Raw genomic sequence first — 27,171 nt, 5'->3', positions numbered from 1 at the left:
ACAGTTTTTTTACCTTGCTTTTAGGCTTTGTTGACACTATGATATTGAACTGCACATCTCATACAGTGGTCAGCTACACAGTGTATCCTTACATTGTATGATCATCTATGTCCTGAGAGGCAAAAACAGCATCCAGGAGATGGAATTCCTGAGGAGTAGGTTGATTAATGAATAATGTTAAATTATAAACCTCAACTTCTTTCAGAAATCTATTGGCTGGACCCACTTATTTTGAAGTAGAGATTAAAGTCACCCAGGACTACTGTCCTAAAGCAAAATTATCTGCATCTTCTATGATGAAGGATAACTCAATCACTGAAGATGTTTACTGACAAATGACACATCTTACAAAAGCAGGAAATAACTTTACCCACAGATTCTTTTTGTTAGGTGGTAATTTTGATGGTGAGTTTAGATTTGTTATTAGTAGCCACACCATTTCTGGGATTGTGTACCTAATCATATATTAGATTGTTTATTAGATGAGCCTGCCAACTACCATATTCTGAGTTTTTCTGTAGCAATGTTTCCATTAAGCAACAGATGCAACATTTAACAATCTGCAAAGATCCACAACCTGTAAGCCATTTTAACTGCTGTTCTTACATTGCATATCAAGGCGTCCAGATTATATGATGAAATTAGGGGAGATGGACTTCAATAACTAAACAATGATACTTCACACAACAGGACATTAAAATATCAATTTGCTGCTTCTGGTACGTGTTTAGTAGCACCTGGAAGAACTTTAAAGTCTCCGATATTCCAGAGATTTACTTGCAATATTTCCACCCTTTTAGCTGTTGATGGGTAAGGACAAGCATAGTCTCCGTTAGGTCTTTATGCAGCTGTAGAGCATTGCATGTGTCTGGCATTGTTTGGTTGCTGTCAGACTAAAATGGTTTGGCTTATGCTGGCATATGTACACTGTGGACATGACTAAATTATCACCTGTAACTCGGCCTATTTGGAGATGGCACACTGAAAAAGGAGCATACGTGTGCACATCTACACTCAAGATGGCTGCTGACACTAAAGAAATTCTTCTTGGGAAAACAAACTGTTATCCAACCGGCCATTAGAAAATTTAGGAAAGTGTAGTATTTTGAAAACTATCAAACAAATACAGCAAATAAATACTTATGCAAATCACCCCAAAAGAGTAGTGTGTCTACAATATGGCTTCAGAGTAACAACTCTGAGAAGAAGCTCTGCAGCAGTTAAAAATACAGACTGCTCTGACGCCATCAAAAAAGCATCTCCCAAATAGCATAACACAGAGAAAAATGTCAATAGGCTGTTTTTTTTAGGAGATTTTGATGTATACCGACTGGAACTGGATTGTAAAATATAAAAACGGTGAAATAGAATCCTAAAATAATAATAAATAAACTAAATGTAATTACAACATAATTAATCTGATCTAAATAAAACAATTGCACCTTAATAATGTAATTCAAAAGGTGAATTAAAAATGTTTTACAAAAAGAGAGGAAGGGTTACTTTCCACAACAGTAATAAAACAGTTTAAAAGTGAATATCATTATGTATAATGAAATTAATTGTAATTACATGATTTTTTTTAAACAATTCATTGAATTAATACAAAAGTGCACTAAATAATGATAAAAATTAGAAATAGGATTATTTTAAGAAGAGTGATACGGAAGCAATCTGTGAATTAATACATTAAAATAAATGTAATCATGACAGGTTAAACTTACTCTTAGTTGTCAACAAGTTAAAAACATCAAGAACATGGCACGTTAGAAAGTAACATTGAGTATTTATATTTGGTAGATTCAGCCTCTCTTGTAGAAATACATACCATTTGGTCTCTACGCTTTTTTTATTTTTAGAGCTTTTTTACAGTGTGACAGTATTTACTGATAAGTGCTAAAATTAAGTTCTCACTCCATTCGATTAACTAATTTTTAATTTATGGCATTCAATCATTATTTATTCATCTGGGTTTATTCCATATTAAATTGCGTATTAAAAATTCTGCAATGCCATTTACATTTGTAGAACCTGCATTTGTTGCTTTGGGAGCATTCTTTTGCACTCATTTTTTCAAAGTCATTCTTAAAATATTTGTATTTTTATCACTTCTACGGTGCATATGAAACAGGTAACATTAGAATGTTCACACAGAAGAATAGACATAAAAAATAAGAGGAGAACCAAAGAGTGGATTACAGGAGTGTCCCATTATTCTATAAATAAATATATTTGCAAAAAAACGCGACTTCACATGAAAAATACAGACATAGAATCATTGAAATGTGCAGCATCATGCACTATATGTTATATTAACCTATAGTTATGGAATATACGTTAAAAGATTGTGAATTTGCAAAACTGAGGGGCATATTTATACTCTGTTTGCGCCAGATTTGCGTTGTTTTATTTACGCAAATTCGACGCAAAACTAACTCCATATTTATACTTTGGCGTTAGACGCGTCTAGCGCCAAAGTTCATGGAGTTTGCGTAATTTTTTAGCGTGGACACCTACCTTGCGTTAATTATATGCAAGGTAGGCGTTCCCGTCTAAAAAATGACTCCCAGGCCTGTGCGCCTTATTTAAACTCCCGTGCAAAAATGACGCACGGGAGTGGGCGGGCCTTAAAAAATGAGGTCCAGCCGCGTTAGCGTAATTTTTTAACGCCTGCTCAGGGCAGGCGTTAAGGGACCTGTGGGCTCGGAAGGAGCCCAGAGGTGCCCTCCCATGCCCCCAGGGACACCCCCTGCCACCCTTGCCCACCCCAGGAGGACGCCCAAGGATGGAGGGACCCACCCCAGGGACATTAAGGTAAGTGCAGGTAGGTATTTTTTTTTTTTTTTTGTGGCATAAGGGGGCCTGATTTGTGCCCCCCTACATGCCACTGTGCCCAATGACCATGCCCAAGGGACATAAGTCCCCTGGGCATGGCCATTGGGCAAGGGGGCATGACTCCTGTCTTTGCTAAGACAGGAGTCATGTCAATGGCGTCTGGGCGTAAAAAAAAAATGACGCAAATCGGGTTGAGGCAAGAATTTTGCCTCAGCCTGACTTGCCCCATTTTTTGACGCCCAAGCTCCATTTTCCCCTACGCCGGCGCTGCCTGGTGTGAGTCTTTTTTTTTGACGCACACCACTCCGCAGCGCCGGCTAACGCCGGCTAACGTCATTCATTAAATACGGCGCCCGCATGGCGCTTTCGAATGGCGTTAGCCGGCGTTAAATTTTTTGACGCACAACTGCGTTGGCGCAGTTGTGCGTCGAAAAGTATAAATATGTCCCTGAATGTATTGAAAAATTGACATAACTGTTATAAATATTGATCGCAGTGAAGAATATTAAAAATGGTGCAACCAGTGAGGAACTAAAAAAAAAGTCATGCTTTTGAGTTATTTTCATTAAAACTTAAGGAAAACATGAACAGAGAGTGATAGCTGATGTAGTCCACTTGCACAATGTCAGTCTTAGCCTTCAAAGGATTTTGTCCTCTTATATTTTCTGCTATTTACTTCTCTGTCCACAATACCGATTTCCCCTGCACACCATTGTCCCACCAGTAGCTCAATATACACGTTGTGACAGTCTATAGTATTTCATTTGGGTGGTGATTTTTTTATTTCACCAATTGATGATTTCATCACATTTTTATGTGCTTGGGAGTTTTCCTTTTCAATGATTTGATACATCCTAAATTGATTTTCTTCAACTTCATGAGCACAAGTTATAAAAAAAGTAAATACACATATGCAGTAAAACTATCAGTACGACCTGCACAATACAGCTTGTCCTCTCGCACTGTAGTGAAACGCCTGGTGTAAACCACAGAGTAGGTAAAATAGTTGTCATTCAACATTTTGTTTTCCAAATTTGGAGTTGAAGGTAACTGGAAAAGCCCTTTTCATTTCACTGATTTCCTGTATCCAGTCATCAAAGGACATTTGCGTATGAAAGCTGAAAAATATTTCACATACAAAGTTGGGTTAATAACCAGAAGTGTTCAGGAAAAAAAGTGACCAAATGCTGGTAGAACTTGGAGTGTGGTAGAAGCAAAGAATTTTGCTTGGCGGCGATAGAAATCATAGTGTGGGAGAATTCCAGCCAAAGTTGGAAGCCATGATAACCAAACTTGCTTTAATAGTTCTTGGTATGGGACCTTTTTGGTGGTGAAAAGGAGCCTTGAACCAATGGTGAAGAATGTGCTACCCCTGACTCTTAGCCTCAGTAACATCTTGGCTGTTACGACATTCTCCATGAGAGGTGATACATGACTTTCAGGCCCAATAGCCTCCGGGGTCTAATTTTGTACTACAAGCACATCGTCCATCCGATGAAGTCAGCACCCCTTCTTTAGAAGTATCCTGCATGGGCTGCCAATCAATGTCAACCTTGTAGTAATGTGCCAGCATAACAATACCGGCACATGCTTTCTTCAGTTCCAGCATCTTTTAGAGGAAGCACCTTTGTTAATGTCACACTTCAACACACTGCTGCAGCCACAAGTGCTTTCTGCAGCTTTAGAGTATAACATGCATCTTGTCTTGGTTCATCGCTGATCACCTCACATCTAATGTTACATTCATCCTCCGCTTCATTAGTTTCTATAGTGACATAAGATATGCATCCTCCTTCAAAGTCTTCGTTTCGTATGTTTCTGCTGTTGACAGGATACATGCCCTTGTACCAGTAGATATCTGTGTCATTAGAATAGCAACCGGGTACTTTGCAGCAAAGGATAACGTCTTCACCAGCCCTTGGGTTCTTGGTGCTGCATTGTATTTTTAAGACTCCAGCCTCTGCAAGAGAAAAATAGGGATGCATACACATGCAGGTAAGTAATTATCTTAGAGATGACCGGAGATTAGATCTACCTGTATTAATAAAGACTTTGGTCTTCAGTATGGCTTTCTCTATGGAAAATCAGAAAGATGTTACTCACCTGTGTTATAACTTCCGCAGGGCAACACTTGCTGACCCTCTTAGGAACAAGTGGGAGCAATGGTGTAAAATGTGCTACATGTAGTGAGACCAGAAGAACTTCTGTATTTCCTTTTTTTTTTTTTTTTTCTTACTTTTAGTTCCTTTGCAAATTACATGGGTAGTAGATAATTTTAAAGGGTCAGAGCTTCTGTGGTGGAGCAAAGGTGAATAGGGGGGGCACGAACAAAGGACATCACTGAGAAGAGAGCAGTATTTGAAGAGCTATTAACAACCATAGGGTGGCCCATCCAACCTCCTCTGGGCCCCTCCACCCCATCTAGAGCAGGGAATACTCTTTTCCTGAAAGGAGAGCTGCAGCCATACCTGCTTCTGAGAAAAAAAAGTGGACAGACCCAACTTCAGAACAAATGGTGTCAGTGAGGTTGCCCAATTTAGGACAGCCAATCCTACACCATTCAGATGGTGTCCACTCTGTCTGGGTCCTCCAGGGCATCCATGGCAGTACTAGGCAGAGAAAAGCCCAGACATAGTAATGCTTTTTTATGAAGCAGACCGCTTTGGGGGTGTATCTTCGGCAATAACATAAGGTGCAACAAGCCTGCCGTGCCCTCAAAACTTAGCACATGGACCTAGTGTCACATTCCTCCCCCTAAAAACATATTCGAGCAGGACTGCACAAAGGGAGCTGGAGCACTTTTAATTAGGGCAGCCAGCAGTGGTTAAAGCAGCAAAGATGCTTCCACACCAGCTGTGTGGTAGCTGCCCCGACTAAAGGTACAGCACCAGCTAGGGCACCAGAATGGAATATATAGCTTTAAAATAACTCCTATTCTAACTGCTCCCTCGAGTGACAATGTATTTAAATATTTCAAACGAGTATATGAACAACAGAACGAACAAAACAAAGGATTCGGACAATGGGTTTCTTGGTAGTCTTACTGTGGACTGGGTGCTAGCATTTGAGCTTATTTTTAGAGAACACGGTTTTCCAAAGCATACTGGTGTGCTGCAGATGTCATATAGGTGTGGCACAACCAACAATAATCAAGGTTGTATTGCTCAGCAGAAAGTTTGCTTGTCCTGATTCTCGCTCGACAGGTGTGAATATCTGTTGACTTCATTTCCGTATTATTGCTATGAATAACTGGAGGTGAGAAAGAATGGAAAAGATACATCTTGATGTATGTAGCTATCAGAATTATTTTTAAATTGTCAAGTAGTTCATTCAGTTTAAAATTCAAGTTGTAGGTTATCCCAGACTAGATGCGACAGAATTTTGAAACTTTAGTTTCACTGTGCTACATTTCACCAAGACCTTGAAAGAATGGGATAACGTCAAAAGTTGATGTTACATATCATAAGAACTTAAACAACAAAATGTAACCTTTGCTGCATTCCAAATATAATTCATGGTTGACAGATGTTTCTTCATGAAGCCTAGGTATAATTGTTGGTTTCAGGGCCCCTTTTATACCATTACACCTCCAGGTGAGATAGACCCGGGTCTTTCTTCCTTGATATGAAGAGTGCACGCTACTAACTACAGTGGCTCATATATTTTACATTCCGTTAAAATGAACAATATCATCGAATAAAGTCTACTGGTATGAAAGACTACACAAACCTCACAAGAAATAAACTGCAATTCACAAATATTCAAAGATAATAGCATTATAAAAAAGCAGCTAGACATATATTCCAATCTCTTTTAACACCAAAGAAAAAACAAACCACATTTTTGTGCTAAACTGAGTGAAATCAGAGTGAGCCAATTCAGTGGACCTTCAAAATGATTTCCAAAAGTGTGTTCTGGGGAAAAAGACATTCGGTATCATAATTCTTCTATTTGATGAAGGGAAATAAATACCATCTACACACGTTGCCTAGTATACCAGACATGGTCAGGTGAGAAACAAAAGACAACACATCATGTAGCAAAATGGGTAAAAGATCGATCTCCTGGGTCCTATTTGCTGAGCACTACTGTACACACAGGGCTAGCATGCTTACTGTGCACGTCTGTAGCCCAGAATGACCACCTAGACCTTGTAAATAGGAGGAAGATGGTTAGAGGGCCTTCCTACCCCTTTCATGCCCCCCTGTTCTCCATCAGTTTGAAGTATGTATGCTACAAATACCTCAGATGCAGAGATCTGTAGGGGGAAAAGATCTAGCTTCAATGTGTTCTGGCTAAGACGTTTGTAAATGTGAGATGCTCTTGTGCAGCTACTTATACTGTCATTGTAATAGATCAGACCATACATTTGTTTGTAATTTATTTTATCTCTTCTTGCAATTTCTCTTTGGAAAGCCTCTAAATAAAAAAATAAAAATAAAATAAAAAAAATAAGATTACTTTCCTTTGTCAAGATCCAGAAGCACTTGAAACTGTTTTTGAGCCTTGTAGAAAACATCATAATTGCATGATTGATATTAAATTGTCTGGGACATTGAAGGTCTATCTCTCTGCTGCCAGGAGTGTCCAAACTCAAGGAGAAGCATGCAAATGAAGACCTTTTCGGTTTTTTTGAGTCAAACAACATTCTCCATTTCACCCAAATGGGGTTTAGACCACAACACAGAATGGAAACGGCACTGTTAGCTCTGGTGGAGGAACTTAAGACGACTTCTGGATCAAGGGGCTCTGCAGCAATCACCCTGGTGTATCTCAGTGCTGCCTTTGACAATGTTGACCATGCAGTACTTTTCAGAGAATTTCAGAAGCAGGCATAAAAGACAATGTGCTGAAATGGCTTACATCATTTCGGAAAAGCAGGACCTCAGAAGTGTTTGGCCGGACATGCTACTCCCATAATTTCTCACTGAACTGTGGAGTACTTCAGGGCTCGGCTTTGACCCATACCCTCTTTAATATTTATATGCACTCTCTTGCCAAGACTGTACGTTAATTTGGGTTGTCAATAGTCTCTTACACAGGAAACACCCAAATAGTCATTTCTATCTCCCCAGAACATAGCTCGAATTCCCACCAACTGGCTCCTGCCTAAAGGAAGTGGCCGACTGGATGGCAACCTGTCGCCTTAAACTCAATTGGGACAAGACTGGGGTCATGTTTCTAGGTAATAACATCAAGGACCAGGCTTTGACACTCTGGCTTGTCTGTCTCAGGAACTCACCCAGCCCAAAAAGTCCTGGATTGCCAAGTTAAGAATCTTGCAGTGAGCTGTTGTGGCATTCTTAGAATGCCTTGAAAGTGTTAGTTATTCTCCCTTTCCCTTCGAGAAACCTTGATAATCTTGCCCTGGATTATGGGAATTTTCAGTATTTTGGATGTCCTTGCTATGTAATAAAATGGCTGCAGGTCATTCAACACGCAGCAGTTCGCTTCCTCCTGAACATTACCAGGTATCAGGCATTAGCAGATCTTCACTGGCTTCCAGTGGAACAAAGGGTGCAGTTCAAAGCATTATGTACTGCACAGAGTCTATTACAAAAAGACCCTTAGTTATTACAATCTCTGGACACGCCCTACATTCGCACTGAGATCCGCTAGTGCTTATCGTCTGTCAGCACCTAAAATTCTCCCTTCCATGCAAGGTGAATCGAATAAACCTAGAACCCACCGTTAGAAAGGCTCTGAAAGCCTGGCTGTATTCTAACTAGCCATCTCTTCGTTATGGATGCAGATTTAGTGTGTGGTGTGTTGGTTTTTCAGGACTGGGATGCCTCTGGGTAGCCATGCGGTCTATAAAGCCAACAGAACAGAATAGAAATTGATGGTATAAACATAACAAGAACATCAGTCTTCCTGAACTAGGCAGTCAAGCTCAGTGACTGATGTCCTTTTGTTGAGAGATAAGGTTCTGCCATGCTGGCAGTGTAGGAGGTGGATTAACATCTAACTGCAGAATATATGAAAACTAAAACTAATTTGGCCACAACAATGATTTCATTAAAATCACCTCTGAACTTGAGGAAAGTCATGGAGAAATATCTCCCCTCATCCAAAAGAATGGTGTTCAAAATGGAAAAAAAATAACTTTACATACTTCAGAGGCAAAATTAATACTCTTGGTATAATGCCTGACAGCAAACCGATCAATTATTGGATGACCCCACAACTGAAATGTAAGAGGGCTACAGAGTTGTTCAACCCCACCTGTGAGGGGTGTAATTTAGCCAGCAAAAGCGATTCAGCTAGGTGTCGAAAGCGTGTTAGTTGAACTGCTGACAAGAACATTCTATGCTAGTTAATCTTGAATCACTCAAACCTGACAACCACATTTGATTAGAGGTTGTACATCACTAGAACAAGACATCCAAGCAGGAGCATCGTAATTGCTACAGTGCGAAGTAACCCACTACAAGTGTCATTGCAAACAAACCAAGTTGTTCCTGTTTTCCCTTCTATGCTCTGCCAGATCTTGTAACACTGGGTCACCTTTGCTCTTGGAACTAGGTTTTTCCTCCCAACTGGATTGGGGATTCTCTATCAACATTATTTAATCTGTCACCACCTTGTGTCAATGGATAAAACAAAGGCGGCATGTTTTCCAGTGAACGGCTAAATCCAGAGTGAGGCAGCAATCCACCATCGTTGTGTTTCACTGCCCACCTTGCAAACACCCCCTTAATCATGCTTTAAAAAATGCTTAATATCCTTTTCTGCAAATAACCATGTCTGAATTAGGTTAGCACTGTTTTTAGCAGTGTCCGGCTTACGTGTGACCCTTAAGGTCCTCAGCTAGCTCTTTTGGATCTAATTAACTGTTATGCAAATATTAATTTAAAAAACAATTTAAAAGAAACTTACGTAAAACTAGGCTTTTAACTCATTTTTAGGTTCAATAGGTTTGGAAAGAGTGCATGCCTATTGTTATCTTGGTTTTGGTGTTATGCAAGACTGTCTTTGATGAAACACTGTAGAACACAAGAACAATGAATAAGGACTAGTGTTTAAGGAACTGGACAATTCCATTAAAACATGAACAAAGCACTTTGAATTCCATGTGTAATTTTTACAGGACTGAAAGAAATGTGTTCTTGAGTTGTTATACAAGAGTTCAATCCTGCCCTGTAAAGATGGTGATCATTAGAATCAGGTCTAAGTACGGTTTGGAGATTTCTGCTTTGACCAAGAACGTCCTTAGCAATATGAGCAATTCATATAGATCTGGTACTTCCTGGCATCTAACAGAAAGTGCCACTGACACTTTCTTAATTTATGCTTTACTTATGTTTAAAAATTACTCTGCAGCCATTCATCTAGTCGGACACTAGATATGCAAAAAAGGATGGCATCACCCAGGGATTAGTAGGAGCATTTATTTCTAGAGATAGAAGGACTCTGTCAGATATGGAAATGTAGCATGGACTAGAAGCTACAACTACTTCCTGCTCCTTCTTGGTGTGCAACTGTCCAGGAGAAGGTGTGCATCAAGTGGATATCCAGGACACTGGCCCATGTAACCATTAATAATACAGGGACATAGTTGCATTCCCTAGGATTATGTTAAAAAGCATCCATTGTTATGTTATGGGTATTTGTAGACCACACCACTGATATGGAAAGAATAAGCTGAGTGTCATTCAGTGAGTGCACTTTATGCTGCTGATTGGGGCCATGTAGGGGTCGAGCAGCATGGGACTGAACAAGGATCCTTGTGGTACTTTGCAAATGAGTTTAGCAGTGGCCTAGGTGAAAGGAGTCAGGGTGACTGACTAGTTGCAGCCTGTGACGAAACAGCAGATCCAGTGGAGTGCTAGCATAGTATAAGTGTTAAATGAGGATGGGGTGAGAGATGGTATCAAAAGTACTAGATGCATCCAGAGCAATAAGGGCAGTGGTTTCTCTTCTGTACATGATCAATCGGATGTCGTCTGCGGTGGCGATGAGGGCAGAGCTGTGTTTGGGTGGTGTCAACAAGGTTGTTGTCACTGAGGTGGGCGGCTAGATGGCTGTTCATGATCTTCTCCACAACTTTTGGTGGGAAGGGTAGCAGAGAGATGGAACTTTAGTTGGCCAGAGTTTTAGAGTCATTTAGTGACTATGTAATGGTGCTCCAGAATGCATGGAGTGCATGGCCACTGCAGATTATTGATTAGTGATGGAGGACAAGTGGGAAGGGTGGTCCCCTGGGTGTCGGAAGTGACAGAAGAGAGGCTGCCAGGGTGGAGTGGTCCAGTTGGGGGTTCAAAGCTGTTGTAGATGCTATAAATTGTAATGCTGACGAAGAAGAAGGACAGCTTATTGTGACGGTTTGGTGATGGCATTACTAGGTGGTGAGGGAGGTATAGGTTGAAACCTTTGTTACAGTGTTGGAGCTGGGCCTGAAATGGATGGGCGTGGTCGGGGTAAAGTATACAGGTAAGTGCAAAGGTGCAAGGCAAGGGCTCAGTGAGTTCTCCAAGAACAATTTAGTTTTAAATCTTTCTTAATTTTTTGTCATTGGTATAAAAGCTTAAGGTTATATGTGGCAAAGCCTGCCTAACTGCTTCATTCTTCAACTCCCTAGATGTAATGCCTTTACAAGGCCAGTACTCTGAATGGCATATGATTAGGACAATTCAGCCTTATACACACTAACACCGTGGGTCCTAAATGGTACAAGGGTATGATGTTTCATTAAAGTACACATGGCTTTAATTAGTCAGGGATATTTGTAACAACTGAAGAAAGTGGTTTCTATGAAATGAACTTTAACCTGAATCATGCTCGGACCATACTGGAATCAGAACACTGGCAGGAGCTCTCCTTCTCCCTAATGGGGATATCAGCTCTACATAAAATGATGATCCTGCTCAAACGGGTATATGCCCTTCAGAACTCTTTATATTAGGTCAAAGAAGAGCACTTTAGGTGAGAGGAATCATCATTATGCCTACTCCTGTGTGTGTCAAGGCCTCGCATATCTCCTTAGCCACCGTACAGAGAGGGATCTACATGGGGGTAACAATATGACACAAGAAGATATTACTGGGCCTCACACTGAATGATTCTGAAAGAGTGGGTCTTTGCATCTCTTCAGGAATGACCACTGAATGAGGACAGGGATGCCTTAGGAGGGGGTGGTTATATTGGGGCCATCTATGGAAGAGGAGGCGAGGAGCAACAGTACTCCCTTTTGGCACAGAATAGCTGTTGGACATAAATAGGTTGAAAGATTATATGATGTGTGAGTGGATAGGAAATCTCAACCTCGAGCTGTGGGTGTGGGAGTTATGTTGAAAGATGGGGTTGTCTTTTGAGCAAATGTAAGAGGAATTCGACTTGGCACCCACTGAAAAGCAATAAAGTAATGTCTAAGGCATGTCTCTGCATGGAAATATCCCTCTCATCAAGGAGGTCCTAGACTATGGCTCCCTGTAATATAGGGTATTTGGGGCAGCGTTAAGGTCCAGGTTCTTCTCATGTTTTAGAACAATGTGCCTCCGATCTAGGTGGGAGGAAGACCACTAAAAGATGTAGACTGAGAGGAGGGCTCCCTTCTGTTGAAAATGGGGAGTGCCCTAGTTGATAACTGTGTCAGAGGATGCAATATAAAGAGCACATTCTACCACACGCTGAGGAGCTGCCCATAAAAAGGGACATTTTGGAAAGTAGTGTACAATGATCTATAGGAATTAACAGGATCCCTGGGAGGGAAAGACTATGTTATTTGAGATTTGGGAGAAAGCCAGATGATCACACAGTTTGTGAAAAGAAAACTAGAGAATCAGGCTTAGCAATGGCAAGGAGGGACCTCGAGAGGTACTGGACAAGTCATGAGGTGTAGTCATATGGTGGAAAAAACATGGAGTGATGCCTTGAGGCAATAAACATTATTTATGAAGTTAAAGATTGCCCAGGGAAGTTTGAAAAAGTGTGGGGACCATGGATGTGTGATTACAGCCTAGGGCAATGAGGGAAGCTGTGGGGAGGGTAGCCAAAAGATACTCCTCATAGGTCCAGTCAAAGACAGCAGGCCTGCAATACTACTATATCCTATAGGAAGAAGCAAAGCAGCAGATGTTTTCAAACGTAATGGACGATGACCCAACTGAAATGTTTGGTTGTGATATGTTAAACAACCAATAAAAATATTTTAAAAGTAAAAAAAACAGCAATTAATTCCCTAGCACAGCTAGGTTCATCAACACGTAATGCCTAGGGGCCTTCCCTGTTTAAAAGGGTCTGTCAGTCTCCCTTAAATGAGGTTATTCAATCACGTATGTGTGAGCTACCAGTGAAAGGTGTATGTGCATTGTGTGAGGCGCACCGTTCATGTAAACAGGCATTGTGGGAGTGAGCAGAGCTGTGTGCATGTAGTTTTGGCCTACAATCCCCCAACCAAAGCACTCTCAACTCAGGTTCCTCTTGTCTGAATTTAGGTTCCTGTTTCAGCCCAAATATAAATACACACATGGAAAGTTGGAACCAGCTCAGGTAGGTTTTCTGCTGCCATGGCTCTTACATGTGCTGTTCATGTAGTGGCCATGCACTCACTGACTGGAGGGAACCCTGAAAGACCAAACAGTGCACAGAAGCTGGGGTCATCTGGTGCATACAAACTGGCCTACCTGGCCAGTTCAGAGGTCTGAGATCCCTGAACCAGCAAGGAAGGGCTACGCATCAATGAAACTGAGTTGCTGTGTTCCACCACACTTGGCTGGGGATGAAGCCTAGGGGAATCTGTATTACAGGGACATACCTGAAGAATTCACTGGTGGAAAAAAAAATAAAAAACATGAAGATTCTGGGTTGCATAAAAATCTACATATGATCTGGTCACAGCAAAGAACTAGGGATTAATCCTGGGTTCTACTACTGCAAGGTATCTGCATCTCCACTTTTAAAAGCTTCTGTACATTGTGCTGCAATTACTAGGAGACTGGATTTGAGAAGAGTATTGGAAGAAATTGTGGGTATTTGTTAAGGGCATTTGTGACCCTCCTTAAGTAATAACCACAATCCTTGTCAGGATGAAGCAGCAAAGTCACTAAATTAACCTTCTTGAATTCTCAGCCACTGGCAATCGCTTTGGCCACATCATATTCTGCTGTAGCCAGCTACCAAGTGGGCAGGAAAACAGATGAAAGAATTGCTACCAAAGGCAGGGAGCAACATTTGTCGCTGCTCCCTGCGTGCAGGAGCAATGTGAGCTCCTGCTAGAGCTGGCAGAGACCATGAGGGATCAAGGCTCCCCTGCAGTTCCCAAGACTGCACTCTGGGTGTCCTGTGTAGGACCAGGGCATCAAGGAACAAATGGCTGAGGCCCAAGGAATGGGGTTGCCATGGCAAAATTTGGCCCAGTGAGAAGGGCCACGTGCCCCCCCACCCCTTTCATGAATTATCTGGGCCTCAGGGATGAGGTCTGTGCGGTCTAAATCAGACCAGGGAGGTGCACCCTATAAGGGTTGGTGGCAGGCCAGGCCCTGAAGCCAACCCATACCACGCACAACCAAAGGCCATGCGTGGCATGGGGATGACTGCATACAGGGGGTGTTCAGTGGCTACGGGGGGTTGGGCGCATGCCTCCCTCCTCCTATAGTAATTGGCCACACTCTGGGGGGTGGGGTCCCCAGGGCCAAAATCAGCCCAGTGATGAGACCCCACAGGGCCTCCCTCCCCTTTCACGAATTAGCTGGGCCCCAGGGATGGGGTTCCCGGAGCACAAATTGGACCAGGAAGGGGGGCCCTACTGAGGGTTGGCTGCAGACCAGACACTCTGGCCAACCCCTGCCGTGAGTGGCCAAAGGCTGCATGGGGTTGGGTGTCAAAGGCAGTGCGTGGCACGGGGTTTGGTGCCTATGAGGGGCACTCCTGCCTTCGCCATTCACTGCTACTTACCCCACATGTTACATCAGGAATAACATCTTGTATGACATAATTCCTAAGATAACTGCCACATTTCCGATAACATTTTGCGTGATTTATAGTTACCTTAGGGCACAAGATTTTATTGATTACTGGTTGACAAAGAAACAGCCCATTGTAACCTGATATGGGAAGATGTCTCATACTATCAAAAATATCAAGGACATTGCTTATAAGAGCAGACAATATTGTGTTCCTAATATCATGATCCCATAATACCTCCCTCCCTTCCCTCTGAGTCAGTGTAATAGTTTTTGATGAGTGTAATGAATTTTGGTATATAGATCCCCAGTAGCAATGATGCTTCCCACTGGCCTGTAAAGTGATATGTATGTTAAGTAAACAGATCAGGGCAATCCTAGTGGCAGCACAACTAAAGTTAAGTGGAATATCGTCTCATCTAGGAGAGGCCGTAGGTGTCACCTCCAGTGATGGAGGCTCGGGATTCTTCAGGCTATCAAGAATTATCTCCCCAAGCCTGGCCAAGTCTATCTGGCCTATCCCCTTCCGTGCTTCCCTTTGGAACAGTGTGCCCTCACAGTCCGCCCATCTTTCCAACTCTGTATGCCGTACTAGCAGGTTTGGATCCTTAGGGTCTTTTCAATGTTGTATAATTTCACTCTTGGCCAGGATCAATCCTAGATCCTGAAATGGACTGGTAATCTTGGTTTTAGATGTGGGACTAGTATAAAAGGCAGTGGGCTGGTGTTACGAGGACATCCCAGTCTATTAGTATTGCTAGTATTCGGGTGACTTATGTCAAATATGATGTCAAGTGGGTGCATGCATATACCATATGGAAGGCGTCAGCACCCACCTCTCTACACATAGGGCAGGTAGAGTCTGTTACTCCAAGATATCTGTTAATTCTTTCTAGAGTGATGTCGGCTGTATGTAAGATGTAGAAACTGATTAATTTGAGTCTCGCATTCTTGGATACCTTAGGTATATGCTCTAAAATGGTTCCTAAACCTGTTCTGCAATCAGAGTCCCCAGGTCCAACACCCAGTGGATCCGAAGTGCCTCTAGGGGCCATACAGTATCGGCTTGCAACGAGGGGTAAAAGCAGGTGACAGCCTTATATGTACCCACAAATAAAACCACATAACGACAACAAATGTGACCCTTGGGTTAGAAGTTTCCCACCTTCCAGTGTCTACGGACGGTGCCTACTACTGACGTGTGTAGCAGGAAATGACCCTGAGGTGGGTCGAATTCCTCTCGGATATCTGCAAATGGGAGGAAAGCTGAGACTCGAAACAGGTCCCCCATCTTGTTAACCCCTACGTACGTAATACACCCACAACTTGACAGGCACACCATGTGAAGGACAGGTGCAGATATGTACCCTTTGCAAACAGAAGATGTACACAAACCACTACAAGTGCCCACAGGTTGCCTACTATGTACACTTCACACACACAGTACACCAAACAAAGAATAGCACAGCAATGTCAATGACATACACCATGGTCATGTAACGTGAGTCACACATAGGCACAGATCCCTCAAATCATGCCATGCAATTCTCTGCCAGAACAAACATAAAATGCCAGACAGCTGGTGCCAATGCCAACTACATCTCATCAACACATACCTGACTTACCTGTAGTGTGCATATACATCAGTCTAATGCATTGGGTCACACACATAGGAATACAACATTAACGGCCATCACATACCATATGCCAGATTTGTGAGAAGTGGCACCACACCTACTGTAGTGCCACCTCACACGCACCACTTACTAACCCACAACACTATCATGTCTGTACCGTAAACAATAAATGGCCCACCATGGGCCAGAGTCACTGTTAGACAGTGCAGATCATGGATGCCATATTGGGACCCTGTAAGAGTATTTAGGACATCACTGACCTTACATGCACTGTGCTAAGGGACACATTTGCTAAGTAGCTGAGCTCCATCCCATAGCCTGCATGTGTGGACAGTATAAATGTTGATTCATGTTTTGGAAGATAGGAGAGACATTGGTAGTAATGTTGATCATCCTGAAACAATAGGATACATACCCTTGGACACCTGATGGCTGGCACAAACATCAGCTGCCACTCAGGATCAACAAGGGACCTATGTAAGAGCCCCCTATGCCATTGTCATGGCCTGCACGGTATGTACAAGTTTGCGGATGACCACTCTTTTGTAAGGTGAAGCCACAATGTAAATCGGCCACCCTCCCATGCAGCACTTAGCGTGGAAGGGGCTTGCAATGTGTGTTGCTGCCGGTCTGTCACCACAAGGTACATTGCATGATGATGCTGATTCAGATGTATGTGTCACCTAAAACCTAAGGCAGTGCCAACATCAAACACCACCCCACGGGTGCCGTTTGCAGGTTGCAATAAGGAAATAGACTGATTTTACCTCATATGAATGTGTCACCTATGCATGCTGCATACTGCTGCACACACAGAAAGAGCCAATTGTCCATCAAAACTGTATATGTATAGGAAGGTGTCCCTTCCTGCACAGATACATCCATCTCCACAGGGCAGCTAGCCAAGCACCCTGGTGCAAAGTTGGTAGTTTTGGTGCACGGCTGAATACCAGGCACCGGCGCAGGGGACAACAAAGGGTTGCCTAGTAACATGTCACACATGGTATGCTACATTCATGCATAGTGAAAATGTTGCAGCATAGTGCTGCCAATTTTGGAGCTGTGCTGTGCATTTTCACTTACTCATTAAAATGGGCCTAAGTGTTGCACTTCATCTGTAATGACACTTTTTAAAATGGCTGGGATGTCCAGGCTCTGTAGGGCTATAACATATTCACCACATCTGACCCCATTGTGTTGTGAGGATATGTCATGTCCCCTCTAGTGATAGCACACTGATACAAAGGTGCACTACACAACACATGGTACATACATACTGAGCATCAGTTAGGAATCCAAAATATATGTCCCAGGTCCTTGAGCCAATACCCAAGATTGTTATGTTCAACAACACAGTGCTAAGAAAACTTTGCACAAGGCCAGGAACTCACACCATCCCACTAACACGTATGAGTCACAACCAACTCAAAATAACAACTACCATGCTACATGACAAACCTGTTGCAAGCCTTAACAACAACTTACACCTTTCATCTTTTGCAGGGGATCAGGGTTATGGCATACCGCCGTAGATGATGACCCCATTTGCTAACCCAAACACAGCAGCAGAGCATGCAAACAATGAGGGACAACGTAAGACACTTAATATCGTGGAAAGGACATTTGGAATACTGAAAACAAGATTCAGGCGCCTGGACCTCACAGGAGGTAGCATCCTATATGCCCACACATTGTGTGCTAAATCATCCTGACATGTGCTATCCTCCACAACATATGTGTGTGGATGAACGTTCCTATGTATGACCAGGTTGATGACCTGCCTGAGGAGGAGGAGAAGGATGGTGGTGACGATATGGAGAGGGAACAGCGCAACACAGCTGTTGGGGTACAACGGAGACAGCACATAGTTGACAAATGTAACTCTTTACCATTGAATTGACCTTGTTAATTTTGTAGATAAACACTTCACTTATACAACCAATCCTGCTTTGGTCTCTTCAATCTCCACTACATATACCATAGGAATGCCATTCTAACCCCAGGGAGCATGTTACAAATAGGAACTGACAAGTACTGTTGCAACATCATATCTGATGTGTAAGATTGCACTGTCCCCATCACACACATCACTAACAGCCTCATCACTGGTATGTGACAACTGAAGGACACAATCTATGGACCATAACATATTTTGTACATCCACGTTGCCAACTTGTTAATCAATAGGTCATCACACATAACTACATCATGTCCAAATAGGATGCATGCAAGGGGCCCACACATGAGGTAATGGATGTCAAAAAATAGATATTGAGTCATGGTGAAACTGAACACTGTCACAACTCCGAGTGAGAGCTGCAATGGCTGCATGAAACATGTGACAAGGGGGGACATCATTGGTAACTATGGCATCATGATTTGCTCAGATATAACACCCAATCGTAGAAGTTCAACCTGTGCAGACTATCCATGGTAACCTGTCCTGCCACTGCCATGTGGGCCAATCCTGACACAGGGTACACATGACCTCACACATTGCACAGACACGTCTTTGGAATGCAAATCAGTATGAATGAGAACATATGCAGCTAGGGCTGCAGGTCCACCACACAAAACCAACAACCATTGGTAAATGCAACGGGTTTAATCAAACGTTTGTGATCAAAACATATTCTGGGTGGAATGTAGGCACAGTGTGTCATACACACTATGTACCAAAGATGTACACATGTCAGACAAATATGTAGGCTTCACACAAGTCTCCATCAACTCAAAATCTACATACAGAGACAGTTTTCGGGTAATATTTCCTAGGTAGCAATGGTTCACCTATCATCAACAGTGCCTGACCTGTGTATGTAGCTTTAAATATTATGCTCTGCATGACAACATCACACATCACAGACGGAAACACAATACACAATCACAAATCAGAACTAGTGCCAAACATATGTGGATACACTGTTGTCACACATGCATATATATGCACAACGTGCAACAATTTACATGCTGTTGACAATGTAACACACACATTGGTAGAACAGACCAATCACACACTTATCACATTGTTGCATGTGCTACCACATGTGGCAATACCCAATGTACCACACTGCAGCACAGCCCATGTCATATATTTGTTGCATCTAAGGACAATGCAAAAAAACACGCAATCAGCAATTGAGTCAAAAATTATGACGCAAATGTGTCTAAAACATCTGCAAACGCAAAGAAATTGACACACGCAACCTTAGCTTGAATTCCACCTTCACACTCCTCTCAATGCTGCCTTCAGTGAAATCGATGCATAACTGTCATGCGTCAATATTAACAACGTATGTGCGTTATGCATCTAAAAACAACTACGCAAATGTCTAATGTGTCAAATAAATACACGCACAACTAATATAACGTGCCACATGGACCAGGAAGTGATAGGAAATCATGCCTACATCAAGGTACAGTGGGTGTAGTTTTACTTTCTCTTTACAGTCTGTGCCTTTGTGACTGTGTGGTTGTGTTTTGGAGTGGGAGGTTGTGGCTCCAAACCAGTATTACCATCAGTGCTACCCTCCAGGCATGTTCCTGCTTTTCCACCAGCCTTTGCATGTCGCTGAAACCCCCATGCAAAGGTTGGTGGTGATGTGGTGGGGTGTGCCCCCGCACAGACCATGCACCTGGCATGGGCAGTGCAGGGGGGACCCATGCCCTGCCGCTTTGCCCTTTCCACTGCCTGATTTGCAGGGCTAAGAGCAGCGTGTCCTGGCACACCAAATGCTTCCCAACACTGACACTGACTCTATTTGATCCATCAACAATGTTGTGCTAAGTGTCCCACAGAGCTATCATAAGCATGCAGTTTTCCACCCGCCATCCCAACGTGTGACTCGTATTGCCAACCGCAATGGGTACACTGCACTGGCAGTCTTACCGACAGCTGACTTGCCCATGCAACATCCCACGCCCGTCAATGTGAAATTGTACACCATTATGTTCACAGTCATACATGTGTTGTATTTGTGTGGTTATTTCCCCGTTCCTATGTGTCTCACATGGTTGTGTCAGAGTAGCTGTGGGCTCAGCCTGTATTTGTTGTGGCCTACAGTTTGCAATCTGTAGTACATATTTTCTCTAGTGGCAAAGTTCTGATCACCCTCAAAATGTGTGGGTCCACACAACACCTGTTTAGTGACACTGGGTAGTGGCATGTTTCCTGTGATACAGGCTCGCCCTGCTATTTCCCCAGTGCCTGCCCAGATGAATTTTCCCTGCACCCAGAGTGGCATCCTTACTGCATGATGGGGTAGTGGCTGCCTTATGGGGATGTGTTGTTTATGTGTGGGGTGTTGGTGTTTCCGGCACATGTCTGGGTACTGTTGGCAAAAGTTTCAATGTATTATGTGCAGTAAGATGCAACACATGTGTTTTGGCAATGAGACAAGGCTGTTGCAAGGTGTTTCTGCAAGGGACACCACCATTTCTGCAAGGGACACCACCATGAGGAATATTATTGACTGACTTCCTAGTCTCTGATGTCTTGGTCGTGCTGGTAGGGTTTGTTTGACTATATGCAAGGGATATTGTGATGACACAACCAGGGCCACAGTCATTAGACATGCCTTCCATCCTATGTGCTGCATATGTACATGTGGGTATTTATCCCTGGCGGTTAACTCGTCCAGGTTGTGTATGTGTTGCGGTGCATGACACTACCGATGCATATGTACATATGTTGCTTACGTCTGAATGGTGCAACTTGCTTCATGTGCAATGTGTCCCTCTGCGCTCCTTTGACATGCATTGAGTGTGTCCTATGTGCCTCCCTCCTTCTTGCACTTGACAATTTTGCATTATTTTCCCCATGCAACTTACCCTGCATTTGTGGTGTTTCCTGGTAGTCTGCGCTGTCCTGCATTAACAGTGACCAGTTCCTCCGGGATGACAGCTGCAACCATCTCCTCCATCTCGTCCAGGTCCTTTTGTGGTGCTGGACTTCCACCTCCAGTTTGCAGTGCTGCCTTCCTGTTTCTTCCATTTTTTCCTTTGTCCTGCTCTTGCAGTCATGCTAGGGTTCCTTGCACTCAGTTACAGTTCTCCTCACCTCTGCCACACTGTTGATCTTGTCAACTATCTGCTGCCAGATTGCCTCTCTCCTGCCAATTGGCAATTTGGAGGTGACAAATAGTTGTTGCTGGTGCTTCGTCACCTCTCTCACAAGAATTTCATGCTCATCTGCACCGCAATGATACTTTCTCTTTTTCTTCTCCCTCCCATGAGACTTGTGTGTGTCCTCCTGGCGGGTTCCTGGATGTCTAGGGTCACCCTAGGGTCTCTCCTGGCTTTCTGGCTCCATGTTGCCTCTCCTTTGCACTGTTTTCTGCATTAGCATCTGTATTTGTGCTAATGCGGGTAAAAATGGTGCATTTCTGTTTTGTAAAACAGGTTAGAGTCATTTTGTCCGGCCTTAACATCATTTTGCCTTACGACAAGGTGCAGTGGTTAACGTAAATAAAAATTACTCTTACCAGTCTTTTAGCGTGATCCATCATCATAGTTTAAATATGACGCCCGGGGGGCGTTAATAAATGTCACTAGCCAACGCAAACATTTCTGACACAAAACTGCATTTGTGCAGTTTTGCGTTAAAAAATGTATAAATCTGGCCCCCAATGAGATACTGATGCATACACTCAGACATCCAGGTACAGACAGTCATATACACTGATACAAACAGGGTCACGCTCATGCATACACTGACACCCAGAAAAACACTTATGCATACACTGATACACCCAGGCACACATTATTGCATACACTACACACCCTGATGCACACTGCTGTATAAACTGATACATCCAGACATACACTAATACTTACAGTGACACCGCCAAGCACAGACTAATACATACACTGAGACACCCAGGCACAGACTAATGCATACACTAACACACACAACTACAAACTCATGGGAACACTTACACAGCCAGGGAGATACTGATGGATACTCTGACACACCCATGCACACACTACTATATATATACGGTAACACACCTACACTCACATTGATACATACACTGAGAAACCCAAGTACACACTTGTGCACAGACTGAGACACCCAGACACAAAATGATGAATAAAACTTACACATGCAAGTGGAAAGTCATACCTACACTGACACAAGCATGCAAATACTGATGCATTACAAAGACTCAAAGACAGCTCTTCGTTTGATTCAGTGGTTGTTCTAAGAAGAACTGTTTTTTTTTTTGTTTTTTTGTAAACAATTTTTTTTTTATTTTTTTTTCAGAAAACGTGCTGGAAACTTTGGAGAAACTTAAATGCAAAACATTTGCATTATCAGAGCACAACAGTGTGCAATAACAGTTTCTTTAAAGAAACAAATTCTTTAAAAAAAATAGCAAGAAATCATTTACATCTTTAACTTTTGCAACCACAAGATTAAGGCGGGTGGTGCAGGATGTTACTGTTCATCCCAACTGGATGCATGCGGTTGGCATACTAATGTTTTGAGCAGTAGCATGGGCAGATGATGATGTACCAGGATGAGCATCCAAATGTGTTACTTCTTTTTCCCTCTTCATATGTTGATATGTCCGTTCGTGAATTGTGCGCACATGCTTCTACATACTCAACATCCCGTGGCTGTATTTTTTTGATGTAGCATGAGACACCTCTTTTCCACAGAGGTTGCATTTAACTATTCTTGCAGTGACATTTTTTCCTCCGGTTGGTATGGTAAAAAACATCACTCTCCTTTCTTGATGAAGAAGGCACCTGTTGATTTTCAATCTCTTGGGAATGAGCAAATGATGGTGGAACACTCCCTTCAGCCATTCTGGAAAGCTCTATAACAGAGGATCTCAGCTAAGATGCTTCTCCCTCAACAGCTAGAAGAATAATAACTGTTGTAGGGATTGGCCATACCCAAAATTAGATGTGGTTCAAAATTAACCAATGAAATATCAGAATAGTCTTTACACATCATGCGGCTGCACAGTTCCAAACTGGACCAGGGGGATAAGTGAAAATTGTAAAACAACTTTTACATTGTATTGTAAGGAAAGAAAATATGTTTTTGACTTGCAAATATGTGCAACCTCCTATGTACATGGGAAAGAATGGGTCCTATTTTTAAAATGTTATTTTTAAAATTTCTGGGAATCCGCTGAACAGAATCGCGGATTCATTCCGAACACGTGATCGGAACAGAAACCATAGAGCTTCATCGTTCTACCTATCCAGAACTGCGGATGGCACAGCACATCTAAAATTAGTTAAAAAATAATAATAATAATATAAAATTAGCATTTGACAAGTATTGAAATACTCAATAGACTATAAAACTGTATCACCATCACCATTTTAAAAAGGAATGGGCCTGTTCCATTCTACTTACAGAAGTGTATAGTGTTGATATATTTTATCATGGGAAAAAGCTTAACAAAAGGATTCCCATTGCTTTTTCCCCTAGACTTCTGAGGTTAATATCCCAGTAAGTATAAGTAAAATATTTTAATTACCTAACTTACACAAATGTTAAAGACAGGCTATAGTTATGAAATGCACTTAAACAAACCTTAAAATAAATGAAAATAGTTAAGGTCACAGGAACATTATGGTCAGAAAATAGAATTAAAAAGAAAACCTTAGAAATTCACCCAAAAAACATAAGGTTACATCAATGTTATAGTTAGGAAACAGAATAAAAAAACCTTAGAAATTCACTGAAAAAACCCAAAGGTTACAGGGATGTTATTGTTAGGTTCTGAATTTACTCATACAAAACCTTCAAAAATTCTGCAGTTATAGTTACCTGAGCTAATCATAACTTGCGCTCCCGTAATGCATTGGTAATGACCTCACATATTACATCATTTATGACATGGTCAGTGACATCACTGATGACATCTCAAATGACATCAAACCTTAACTAAAACATCCCTGTAACCTTTGTTTTTTTAACTGAATATATATACCAGAAACAGCAGGGGAAGCTTCCTCCTATGGTGCAAAAGAAAAGTGGGGGATGCAAAGGACCAATAGAGAGAAAAGAGTAGCAAGACAAATATGATGGCTTTAAGAAATCGAGGGGACTCATGAAACATCGGAAGAGGTCTAAATCAGTGTTGCAAAATGGAGAATATTGAGAAGATAATTGAGACATTTGCTTTTTTCAGCAGAGGTGAACACCCCACTTCTGCTAAGTTGTTTTGCATATTGGTTATGCAGCGGAATGACATGGCCCAGCCCCACATTATGCAAGATTCGCTGATGCACAGTGAACAGGTGGGACATTACCCACAACACAAAAGATGAAGAGCCAAGTAACTGAATAACTCACCACTTTTCAAGGAGGTATGCCAATTACCATTCCTTCATTAAATAATGCTTATATTCTAACAGAAGTAATGAGAACATACTACAATGACAACCTTACCTTTAGTTTCTTTAAATAATCAAGAATTTAATTTGCCAATGCAAAGCCCTAGGTGGCTTCACTTAATGGGCCAGATGTACGAAGCACTTTTGCATTTCTTAACAGTCCGAAATGGTATTTTGATCCATTAAGAAATGCAAACTAGGCTTTTCTAATGTACAAAGCACTTTAAGAAATCGCAAATTGCAATTTCTACTGTGTAAAAATCAGAATTTGTGATTCCCAGAACAGGAAATTGCAAATAGGGATTTCCTATTCTGATGTACCATGCATTTCCTAAATGCGACTTGGGCATTTAAGAGATGCCATTACCACTTGCTTGTCGGTGATAACCAGGTGCAATTTCAAAAACGTACCCCAATGTGTTTTTTTTATTAAACACAATAGAGCACACATATGCCCCTTAGGCATTGTGTCCTCTAAAAGTGCACCCCTATTTTTGGCGTGCACCCTGGGGGCCTTTTTCCCATTGCCATCACTGGTTTTGCATTTCCTAAGTAGCGATTTCTTAAGAGAAAATCACTATTTAGGAGATGCAAAACCTGCCCATTGACTTAAATGCAATGGGATTTCTTAAAACTGATTTCCTAATAGTCATTCCTACTTTGTAGGAATGGCTATTAGGAAATCAGAATATTTGTACATTGTATTTTGCATTTTTTAAATAGCAATTTCTATGAAGTCGCTACTTAAAATTCGTACATCTGGCCCACTGTCACCAACCTAGTAATTCCACAAGTGACTAATTTAATGCATGCAGAGATGGCATGAAATAAATCACTTTGGTATCAATCCCAGTTCCATGATTTTAGTGATAATTGAGCTAAGTGGTTGCTATTTTACTGCGTTGAAATATTTCTCTCATATTAGACACTAAGGGGCATATTTATACTTGTTTTGTGCCGAATGTGTGGCTTTGTTTTTTTTACGCATATCCGGTGCAAAACTAACTCCATATTTATACTTTGGCACTAGACCCGTCTAGCACCAAATTTATTGAGTTAAAGTCATTTTTTGGACGTGGAAACCTACTTTTCATCAATGAGATGCAAAGAAGGTGTTTTGTGCAAAAAATTACTCTATGGCCTTAGCGCCATATTTATGCCCCCATGCTAAAATCACACATGGGAGGGGAGAGAGGTCAAAAAATGGTGCAAAGCTTGCTTTGCACCATTTTTTAATACCAGGGTCCGGGCAGGCATTAGGGGACCTGTGGGCCTATTTCCATGTCGGAACACCATGGAAGAAGCCCACAGGTGCCCTCCCCAGGCCCCAGGGACATCCCCACCCACACCAGAGGGACAGCAGAGGATGGGGGACCCCATCCCAGGTAAGTATAGGTAAGTACAGGTAAGTTTTTGTTGTTTTAAGTGCCATTAGGGTCCCTGAAATGGGCCCCCCTATATGGCACTGGGTGCAATGGCCATGCCCAGGAGACCCTGGTTGCCTGTGCTGGCCATTGCGGTGGTGGGCATGACTCCTGTTTTTTCTAAGACAGGAGTCATGTGGTATGGATGGTTTTGCGTCAGAAAATGACTCTAGGCAGGTTAGAGTCATTTTTCTTTTTAGTCCAACCTGCCTTATGTCATTTTTTGGTGCAAACCCCCCTTCTTCCATACCGGCAGCCCCACACAACTAACATCATTTTTTTACGTTAGCCTACCCTTTACACCAGCTTGCACCATTCCATAAATATGGTGCCTGGCTGGTGCATAGAAATGGTGCAAGCCAGTGCTAAACTTTTTGGTGCAAAACTGTGTTAGTGCAATTTTGCACCAAAAAGTATAAATCAGGAACTAAGGGGCATATTTACATTTGCATTACATTTACATTGCATTTTGACATTGCCCCAGCTTTACCAGATTTCGTAAACCTGAGGCAGCGCCAAAATCTAACGCCACACCAGGGGTGGCTTCAGCATGGTGCAACGAGGAGAAATGCTTTCATTTCTCCTAATTTTTTGCTCTTTCACCACTGAAGATTGTTTTTATGCAGGAAGGTCTTCCTTCCTGCACAAAAACCATCTACCCTGCAAAGCGGCCATCCTGGCACCATGGTGCAAGAGTGGATGCCTTGGCACTCAGCAGCAAATTTAGTGCCAGCGCAGGGGGAAACACAGGGGTGCGCTGTATTCTTGTTAATACGGCACATCCCTCACTTTCTAAAGTGATGCAGTGTTGCGCTGCCAATTTTGACGCAGTGCCACAACGGGCCACTTATTGTAAATATGTCCCAAATATGTAAACAAAGTTGGCAGGATAAGAGACGTTAAAGGCATGCTGGGTCAAAACACATTGTCCTTTTTTCTGTATACGCTCCTAATAATGACAACAATAGTTTTTTCGAAGCTCTTCTCAACCATTACACAATTTATGAAGTA

General features: G+C 42.2%; 1 protein-coding gene across 3 annotated transcripts in view; it reads right to left on the bottom strand.

Annotated features, from left to right (window-relative positions):
- Positions 1-1,774: 1,774 nt before the first annotated feature.
- LOC138284668 (uncharacterized) overlaps positions 1,775-27,171 on the bottom strand; it is a 353,800-nt gene continuing 328,403 nt past the window's right edge. For all 3 annotated transcript variants that reach the window (XM_069223733.1, XM_069223735.1, XM_069223736.1), the window contains one exon: positions 1,775-4,795. In XM_069223733.1, coding sequence (XP_069079834.1) covers positions 4,479-4,795 — 317 coding nt within the window. In that variant the 3' untranslated portion in view covers positions 1,775-4,478. The remainder of the gene's footprint in view (positions 4,796-27,171) is intronic.

Source organism: Pleurodeles waltl, chromosome 3_1, assembly GCF_031143425.1.
Source record: "Pleurodeles waltl isolate 20211129_DDA chromosome 3_1, aPleWal1.hap1.20221129, whole genome shotgun sequence".
In the NCBI taxonomy this organism is placed as follows: domain Eukaryota; kingdom Metazoa; phylum Chordata; class Amphibia; order Caudata; family Salamandridae; genus Pleurodeles; species Pleurodeles waltl.
The sequence above is the reverse complement of the archived record's forward strand: the minus strand, read 5'-3'. Positions and strand labels throughout refer to the sequence as shown.